The following is a 9722-nucleotide window of genomic DNA, read 5'->3' as shown; positions in this document are numbered from 1 at the left end:
GGGGAGACGAAACTCCTGAGCACAAGTCATCACCTCGTGAAGCTTGGCCTTGGACGAGAATCTCTTGAAGACCGCAAGATCAGCACTCCCACCAGCGATCTGATCTTGAACCTTCAGCTCGGTTTCCCTAGAGGTCGGGACGGCGACCTCCCTACACCCCGAGCTCGCACCCCCAAGATTTTGGCCCTCCATAATGAGACAATCTTCGGAGCTCGAAGTGTCGTTTTCTCCTACGATATAATTGCAGCGCTTTTGACCTGAATTTCCACGGTGTTGGTCGGACATCTACAAAGGAAAAGAGAGAACAGTCAGGTCGCAAGTCGCGAACCAGACCTCAAGAAACTAGAAGAAAAACCATAAAACGTCCCCTAGGTCTTCCAGGCCGAGCGCTTCGCAAAAGGGGTACCGCCTAGGGCAAGGGGCTGCAGCCGCAAGCCCGGTGTTCCATGAAAAGCTAATCCTAAGGTCATTGGACCCAAAGGCCCAGCAAACGCCAAACCGAATCGTGTCGTTTCTCCAAAAATGAGAACGACATCGATCAACGAAGCCAGAGAAACCACCGACGGCTAACCAACGGTGGACGGCCTCACAAGAAGAAGAAGAAAGTCACGACAAAACTTACCTAAAAGCTACGCTTGACGACTGAATGGGGACTCGTACCAAGCACCGGACGAGAACGGCAGACGTCTGAAAGCACGGCGATAATGGAGGCCTCGAGAGAGGAAGGAGAAAGCAGGGAGGCAAAGGTTTGAGGGAGTTTCAAAATAGCGTGAAAGAAGAAGCGGGTGGACACTCCCCACTATTTATACTGACGGCCTGGTCCATCCCAACCGTCGGATCAAATGACGACTTATCACATGCTCCGCATCCAGCGGCCGCACAACAGCTTGTGGGTCCCACGAGTGTAATCATGCGCAGAAATGGGGAGGGGGCGCGCATTAAATGCGCTGTCGACAAAGCGTGCTGCGTGGAACGACGAGACTTAAGGTGATTGGGCAGAAGTCGGAGGGATGGAAGAACAGCTGGCACGCGTCAGTTCCCAGCACGAAGATCGTGCCGCGAACTGGGGGGCTTATGTTATATGTATTTCCCGCATCACCCCGCATGGGCCAGACTCGGCCCGATAGACCGGCCCAATCACCCAAGGCCAAGAAGGCCCGGACGACCTCGTCAAGGAAGGTCCAGCCTCCACCAAAGATCCGGAACTCGTAAAGCGAGCATATGGCGAGCTCCCGGTAATCCCCCAACGAGCTCGGAGCAATCGACTAACGAGCTCCTGAAATATCCTCCAGATCGCTGGCCCATCCAGGTCGCTGGCTTAAAACCTCCAGCTCGCATGAGCGGCAAAGCTGCTGAGAAGTCAAAGGTAGGGTCCGATCACTTTATCTGTAACAGCCCATGCCCCTCGTAATGAGGATCCCACTCCCGGTCTTGCGAAGGCGGTAAGAACTGTTTATCCCCCATTATACAAACACTGTATTTTTATATATTATCTAAATTGTAAAAGCCCCTCAAGATAAATGAGAATCAAATAGACCATGAGGGGGGGAAAGGAGGACAAGAAAAATAATAATCAGATACCGCCACTCTGGGAGAATAATCAGATGGCGGCTGTGGACTAGGCATCGTTCTGGCCGAACCACGTAAAAGATTCTGGTGTACACGCTTGGAACTTTGGAGGGAGGGGTTTTCTTCCTTCCTTCTCGGTATTTTTGGATTGACTCATCGCGGCCCAAAACGAATCACGGTCGGCCGAAATCAAACGTCGACAGAAATAGTTGTAGAAAAAGAATTAATCAAAGAAATATCGAGGACTCGTCGGTGGTTGTCAACAATGAATTAGGATCGAAAGGAGAAGCCAATGACGGTTGCGACCGTCCATCTTCTTTGACAACGACATGCTATTTTGTGCCTGCAACAATCTATCTTTTCCAGTGACAATGATCTCCTGAGACTACGATCATTCATCTTCTTTGACCAAAATGACGACTGCTTGCATCTATTTGGAATCATTCACCTTTTTTGATAATCTGTATTCACTGTCGATTATCGCTAGCTATCGCCACCAGTCACCAACAAGTGTTCGAGCTCAAATCTAGAAACTAAACTCAACGAAACTCAGCGAAACTCAACTGAGCTCGATTTAAATGCCTTTATTGACCAATGTTATAATTTTTAGTCATTTAGGATTAGACGCAAATGCAAATTTCTGTTTTATGTGAAAGAGAATGTAGAGCATTAACGATAAATTAACAAATAGTATTAAAATGAAAGGGAAAATGAATATATATAGTTTCATCCAATTGACTTGAAGAGATGACTTTTACGACATGACAATGACATGATATAAAATGCAGGCAAAGAGTAGACCCCCTTTTGAATCTTTAAAGAAATTAAATCTTTTTCTTAAATTTAAAATATTTTAATAGTACTCTTTTGACTATTTCATTCAAAAAACAAAGGTTTATGGTCAGACTAAGATTTAAACTCATAATATCTTATATTTAACATGAAACCCATTAAATTTTAACTATCCAAATTCATCTTCATATACAAATATTGCCTAAACAAATTATAAATTTTAACTATCAATTGTATTTCTTAACTTGCACGTGCATAGCACGTGTTACATTCCTTGTTTTTAATGAAAAATATCCAAAAGATTCTGTAAAAGGAGAACTCAATACAAAAACAAACAGAGAAGACTGAAAACTGTGTCCAGGGACTTGACTTGATTGCTTCATAGTTCATAGTCCACCTCCTCTCAGGGCAGCGCCCTTAAAATCCCATTCCTTTCCGCTGTGGATTAGCATTAATATATAGACAGCCTTGCACTTGCAGAATGGTTGAAAGCAGCAGCTGTGACAATTCATTAACTCATGGACATGAGAAAATTAAGACAGACAAGCGAATATTACACATTTATTTATAGATGTAGTAGCTCTTACAGTGGGATGTGTAGAGGCCAGCGACCAGAGGAAAACAGAGCCCATATGCAACTACACAAGCTGCGAGAGGGAGAAGCACCGATGATTCGTTGGCCTGCTTATCTTTTGATTTAGATAGCTCCATGGCCTCAGCTATGGCTTCCTCCAGCCCCGCAATTTCCCTACGCATCTGACGCGAAAGCTCTCTAAATAATTCTTTATATTCTTTGACTTGCTCCTGCAAATCTTTCTGCCTTCTCCTGAGGTCCCCAGTCGACTGAGATATTTTCTCGAGCTTCGTCAATGCCGTCCTAAAGGCAACCCCGAAGGCAAAGAAGAAGAGAATTGTCATCATAACCGAGACCCACAGGCTATCATGGGGGTAACTTAGTTGGAGATAGATAGAGGCAACGCCATGCAGTGGCATGAGTGTTTGAACATGCCTTCCATAAGAGTCGATTGCCTCATCCTCTCTCCTCCGAATCCCCTTCCCTTGTTGCTTCAGTTCTTTAGCCTTCTTCTCAAGTGACTCATATTCCATCACAGGTTCTGGGTCTGGGCTGTTTTTTTCGTCAGGTTTATCTGCGAAAAAAGAATAATAATTGTAAGGGAATATCTTGATTTCTGATTTTGGGAGAAGACCCAACTCAAATAATTTGGGAGAAGACCCAAATGGGATTTTTTTTCTGGGCAGCTGTGGGGGAAGAGAAGGGCAGTGGTATGGAGTAGTTCTAATTTGGGTCCTTTTTCTGTATTAGCCATATGTATTTGGTTCCTCTTTGTTTTTGACAGTTTCTGAGAGAATAGAAAGGGTGTATTTTGATTGGGGGTTTCATGAGATCATAAATTCTTGTATCTGCTCAATTTTCTCCATAGTACATTGACCCGCCTCTCTCCATAGAGTAGATGACATCTGGTGATCAAACCATATAAATCTTGTGTGTTCGTTTCAAATTTGCTTGCTCTATTTCACTTGATATTCATGACACAAAGGAAAACAGTACTCACGAGGAGTAATTAAGTGTAGTACTGAATAAAACACGGATTATCATACCATTCATACGTTTGATTCCATAAAACACATTTCACATTAAAATACATACCCAAGTCCAATTGCACATCCATCTCAACTTTAGCATCTTTCGCTTTCTTTCTAGCCTTCCTTTTTTTGACCATTTTAACAACTGCAGAATTGGAAAAAAAAAAAAAAAAGGAAAGATAAAAAAGCAAGGTCAATTGGTCATTCTCTTCTTTGAGTATAAAAATTCTTCCCAGAAATAGAAAGAATTAACATGCTGGGAAAAAATTAAAAAAAAAAGGAAGTAATGAATAAACCACATGCATTAACTTCTACTAATCCAAGTGAAAATGTGTGTGGAATGAGTTTGAATCAATGCATATATTATATATATAGCTTAATTGGGAATTGATTGAAGGACCTTTACCTTTATAAGTGACCATCCAGACAAGAAGAGTACCCGTTATTATTCCCATTCTTGTTGAGCTTTTGGCTTCTCAATCGATCAAAATGCAATTCTATCACCCGGCTGTAGATCAATAGATCATGTTTAAAACTTGAACAAAATTAAGAACCCAGAAAAAGATCATATATATATATATATATATATATTCATTTTGTTTGAGAAGCACAAACAGTTTTGATCTCAGGAAGAAGAAGATGGGGTAATATCTTACCAATTGTAGGAAGGAGTTGGAGGAATTAATGCCACAACTCTTGTTGAATCAACAAGCAAAGATCTATATTGATGTGTGTGCCTGTGTGTGTATATATATACACAGGGAGAGAGAGAGAGAGAGAGAGAGAGAGCGAGAGAGAGAGAAGGACCGGGTCAATAGAATAGATTAAGTCAACCCACCGGTGGAAAAAGAAAAGTATAAGCCGATCGAGTAAGGTTGGATTTTTGGAACTAATGGCAAATTTGTCAACAAAATCTCAAATTGCATTATCAATTAGTCCAAGAACCTAAACTCAGCGAAACTCGAATCAGTTGGGTTTAATTGCAACCTTATCAATTAATCGCTATAATTTTTAGTCATTTAGGACCAGATGCAAATGCAAATTTCAGTTTTATGTGAATGAAAATGTAGAGCAGAAACAAAAAATTAACTTAACAGTTCCAAAATAAAAGGAAAAAATGAATATAGTTTCATTCAATTGACTTGCAGAGAATTTTACTCCATGGCAATGATATAAAATGCAAGGAAAGAGTAGACCCCTCTTCAATCTTTAAAGAAGTTAAATCTTTTTTAAATTTGAAATATTTTAATAATTTTTTAAGAGTACATCTAATCGAAAACAAAATAAAATCACAAAGCCAAAAAATATTCTTACTTATAGATACTGGGCTCAGGTCCTACTCTATCCAAAAATTGACGAGCTAAGCCCAGGCTTACTAGTTTGAGTTTTTCAAAGCTTATTATTTTAATAAAATTATTTTGTTTTATTATTTATATATTATATTATACTAAATGATTAAATTAATATATATAATTATTTTAAATATATTTAATTTAATTATATTATTATAATAATTTAAAATCTAATACTTTCATATTATATAATATATTTATAAAAATATAAATAAATATATTAATGTATATATAAACGATTTTATTTACGAGCTATTCGTGCACTTCTAATCGAATTGTTTATGAGTTTCTAATTGAATCTATTATTATTCACAAATTTTTAATCGAATATATTTGCCAACTTTGACGAATCGACCTTTACTAAACTCAAATTTGACTCATTTATAAATCTATATTCAAAATTAGGCATAATTTCGAATCGTTTATCTTAATAAAATTGAACAAGCACTACAAAAAATCATACGTTTAGTGACGGAATTTTCCGTCACTAAACCTTAAAAATTTGTCGTTAAATAGTTTAGCGACGCTAAACTTGGCGTCGCTAAATTTTAGCAACGAGCAGCCCTCGTCACTAATCAGCGACGGGCCCCGTCGCTAATTAGTGACAAACAGCTCCCTTCGTTGATTCTGTCGCTAATCAGGAACGGGATTGGTTTTCGTCGTTGAATTTAGCCCTAGCCGCAAAATGGCTAGCCCATGCATGCACACCAACCCTTCATTTGCTCACCACATGGCCGTGCCTCTACTCGCCATGTGGCCGCACTGGTATTATTTCCCAGTAATAATCCTTCAGCTACATGCCCCTTGAATCAAAACTCCAACCACTTGGAAGGAAATCACGAGGAGTGCGATTTTGTTCACCCCATTGAACGGGAGTTAAAATGACCCCCGTGAAAAACCAACGCCCATTTCCTCTGCTCTCTGCTTCCCTCTTTTTCTCCAAATCTCCCACTCTCCTCTCCTTTCTCCTCTTTCCTCTTCTTCTCCAGCCAACCTCGTGTTGCCGTCGCCGCCGCCTCTTCTTGCGTGTAAACCGTCTCGTCTCGCCTCGCCGACCGCGAGGCAGTGGTGTAGAGGCGCGGTGAGGCGGTGGTGCAGAGGCAAGGCGTTGTAAAGGCGAGGCAGCGCAACGGCGAGGCGAGGCGAGACGATGCAGCAGCAGTGTAGCGAAAGGCGGCGAGAGCAAGGGAATGGGAGAGAAAGGAGAGAGAGAAGAACGGGTGGGTGAAGACCCCCCGAAATGACCTTTTTACCCCCAAAACTAACGGGGTAAAGTTATCCCCGTTAAAGGGGGTGAACAAAATCGCACTCAGTCACGGGAGTGAACCAACCCATTTGAAAGACTCTTTGATTATTAATTTGCATAAAATATATTTATAGTATTTCTTCCAAACTTTTCAATATCACATTTTTCATTCCAAAATTTTCTAAACTTATTTAATTAATATTAATTTGATTATTTATAAATTTTATTTCATTACTAATTCAAATAGAAATTTATAAATTATTATATTAGCAAAGAAAAATTTTGTTCTTATTTTGAAATTAATTGGAATTTTTATAAATTTTACATTTAACTATGAAAACTATGTGGGGAAGCTCATAGTTTAAAATTTTTTAAACTAATTAACTGAATTAAATTAATTAATTAAAAAATAAATTATTTGAATTCAATTAAATTAAATGAGTTAATTGATAAATTTAAATAAAAAGAAGAGATAAATTAAAAAGATGGGTATCCACTAAAGAACAACATATTATTTAATTATGTATTTTTATGCATTTTTGTTTAAAGTCACTTAAATTTTTTATTATTTAATTACACTTCTTTATTTGTATTTTTAAGTTAATTTAATTTTTATATCTTTATTTTTAATCAATTTAACCCATTTATTTTGATGTAATCAAAGATAAATGTAATAAAAAAAATTAAAAATTAAAAATAAATACAGGTTCATATAATCAAAATAATAAAAAAATTAAGTTATCATAAAAAAATAAAGTATGAATTTCACATTAAATATAAATTATGGATTTTTTTAATTTAAATATAAATTAAGCTAAAATTTTAATTTTAAATTTTATTTATTTATTTTTCTTTTTAGTTGCTAAAATTTAAATTTTTTTTTTCCTTTTAGCTACGGGTTACCCCGTCGCTAAAATTTAAAATTTATATTTTATTTTTTTTTCTTTTTAGCAACAGGTCTGCCCATCGCTAAAATTAAAATTTTAAATTTTAAATTTTTTTTCTTTTTAGCAACGAATTCGTCCCATCGCTAAAAATTAAAATTAAAAAAAAAAATTTCTTCTTAGTGACAAGTTTGTTCGTTTCTAAAATTTAAAATTTTAATTTTAATTTTTTTTTCTTTTTAGCAACAAGTCCATCTCTAAAAATTAAAATTAAAATTTTATTTTTTTCTTTTTATCGATAGGTTCGACTCGTCGCTAAAATTTAAATTTAAAATTTTATTTATTTTCTTTTTAGTGACGGGTTAGCTCGTCGCTAAAATTTAAAGTTTATATTTTATTTTTTTTATTTTTAGCAACGGGCTTGTCCCGTCGCTAAAATTTAAATTTTAGATTTTGTTTTCTGTTTAGGGACAAGTTTTTTTGTCGTTAAAATTTAAATTTAAAATTTTATTTATTTTTTCTTTTTTAGCGACGCCCATCACTAAATTTAGTGACAGGCCTCCCATCGCTAAATTTTCGTGAATCCGTCGCTAATTATTGACGAAATAATTCCATCACTAAAACTTAATTTTCTAGTAGTGAAATTTTTACCGAATCTTTAAAGAAACTAAATTTTTTTAAATCTGAAATATTTTAATAGTACCCTTTGACTATTTCATTCTAGAAAAAAGTCATCTTCATACAAATATTGCCAAAAGAATATAAATTTTAACTATCAATAGTATTTCTTAACTTGCAAGTGCATAGCACCGATTACATTCCTTGTTTTTAATGAAAAATATCCAAAAGATTCTGTAAAAGCAGAACTCAATACAAAAACAAGCAAACAAAGAAAACTGAAAACTGTGTCCAGGGACTTGACTTGATTGCCTCATAGTTCATAGTTCACCTCCTCTCAGGGTAGCGCCCTTAATCCCAGTCCTTTCCGCTGTGGATTAGCATTAATAGACAGCCTTGCAGAATGGTTGAAAGCAGCAGCTGTGACAATTCATGAACTCATGGCCATGAGAAAATTAAGAGAGACAAGCGAATATTAGACATTTATTTATAGATGTAGTAGCTCTTACAGTGGGATGTGTAGAGGCGAGCGACCAGAGGAAAACAAAGCCCATATGCAACTGCACAAGCTGCGAGAGGGAGAAGCACCGATGAGTTGGCCTGCTTATCTTTTGATTTAGATAGCTCCATGGCCACAGCTATGGCTTCCTCCAGCCCCGCAATTTGCCCATCCATCCGATCCGAAAGCTCTCCAAATGATCCCGGCTTGCAAGCCACGGCTTTAAAAGCTGTGACTTGCTCCTGCAAATCCTCCTGCCTTCTCCTGAGGTCCCCAGTCGACTGAGATATTTTCTCGAGCTTCGTCAATGCCGTCATAAAGGCAACCCCGAAGGCAAAGAAGAAGAGATTAATTGTTATCATAACCGAGAGCCACAGGCTATCATGGGGGTAACTTTGTTGGAGATAGATAGAGGCAACGCCATACAGTGGCATGAGTGCTTGAACATGCCTTCCATAAGAATCGATTGCTTCATCCTCTCTCCTCCGAAGCCCCATCCCTTCTTGCTTCAGTTCTTTAGCCGCCTTCTCAAGTGACTCATATTCCATCACAGGTTCATATTCCATCACAGGATATCCCATCACAGGTTCAGCATCTTTCGCATTATTTCTAGCCATCCTTTTTTTGGCCATTTTAGCAACTGCAGCAGAATTGGAAAAAAGATAAAAAAGCAAGGTCAATTGGTCATTCTCTTCTTTGAGTATAAAAATTCTTCCCAGAAATAGAAAGAATTAACATGCTGGGCAAAAATAAAAAAAGGAACTAATGAATAAACCACATGCATTAACTTCTACTAATCCAAGTGAAAATGTGTGTAGAATGGGTTTGAATCAATGCATATATTATATATATAGCTTAATTGGGAATTGATTGAAGGACCTTTACCTTTATAAGTGAACACCCAGAGAAGAAGAGTACCCGTTATCATTCCCATTCTTGTTGAGCTTTTGGCTTCTCAATCGATCAAAATGCAATTCTATCACCCAGCTGTAGATCAATAGAACATGTTTAAAACTTGCACAAAATTAAGAACCCAGAAAAAGATCATATATATATATATATTCATTTAGTTTGAGAAGCACAAACAGTTGGGTTTTGATCTCAGGAAGAAGATGGGGTAATATCTTAATTACCAATTGCAGGAGGAGTTGGAGGAA

The 9722-nt window shown here is 37.5% G+C and overlaps 2 protein-coding genes across 2 annotated transcripts; both read right to left on the bottom strand.

The window, feature by feature from the left end:
* Positions 1-2632: 2632 nt before the first annotated feature.
* LOC127797983 (uncharacterized) lies at positions 2633-4728 on the bottom strand. Its single transcript, XM_052331245.1, has 5 exons — positions 4623-4728; positions 4373-4474; positions 4031-4111; positions 2949-3509; positions 2633-2859 (listed from the first exon to the last, which is right to left on the bottom strand). Exons 2-5 carry the CDS (start codon positions 4419-4421, stop codon positions 2813-2815), a joined length of 738 nt encoding a protein of 245 aa, XP_052187205.1. The 5' UTR covers positions 4422-4474; positions 4623-4728; the 3' UTR covers positions 2633-2812.
* A 3474-nt stretch (positions 4729-8202) lies between these two features.
* On the bottom strand, positions 8203-9722 carry LOC127797982 (uncharacterized). Its single transcript, XM_052331244.1, has 4 exons — positions 9699-9722; positions 9451-9552; positions 8576-9205; positions 8203-8486 (listed from the first exon to the last, which is right to left on the bottom strand). Exons 2-4 carry the CDS (start codon positions 9497-9499, stop codon positions 8404-8406), a joined length of 762 nt encoding a protein of 253 aa, XP_052187204.1. The 5' UTR covers positions 9500-9552; positions 9699-9722; the 3' UTR covers positions 8203-8403.

Source organism: Diospyros lotus, chromosome 3 (assembly GCF_014633365.1).
Source record: "Diospyros lotus cultivar Yz01 chromosome 3, ASM1463336v1, whole genome shotgun sequence".
Taxonomy (NCBI): Eukaryota; Viridiplantae; Streptophyta; class Magnoliopsida; order Ericales; family Ebenaceae; genus Diospyros; species Diospyros lotus.
Note: the sequence above shows the minus strand (reverse complement) of the source record. Positions and strands in the feature narration are given on the sequence as shown.

Coding starts and splice junctions, on each gene's coding strand:
- LOC127797983 (XM_052331245.1), bottom strand. CDS start 4,421: ATGGGAATAATAACGGGTACTCTTCTTGTCTGGATGGTCACTTATAAA. Junction 3,510..4,030: donor GGATGTGCAATTGGACTTGG/GTATGTATTTTA, acceptor CTTTTTTCGCAG/ATAAACCTGACGAAAAAAAC. Junction 2,860..2,948: donor TGGCCTCTACACATCCCACT/GTAAGAGCTACT, acceptor GAATTGTCACAG/CTGCTGCTTTCAACCATTCT.
- LOC127797982 (XM_052331244.1), bottom strand. CDS start 9,499: ATGGGAATGATAACGGGTACTCTTCTTCTCTGGGTGTTCACTTATAAA. Junction 9,206..9,450: donor CTGGGTGTTCACTTATAAAG/GTAAAGGTCCTT, acceptor ATTCTGCTGCAG/TTGCTAAAATGGCCAAAAAA. Junction 8,487..8,575: donor TCGCCTCTACACATCCCACT/GTAAGAGCTACT, acceptor GAATTGTCACAG/CTGCTGCTTTCAACCATTCT.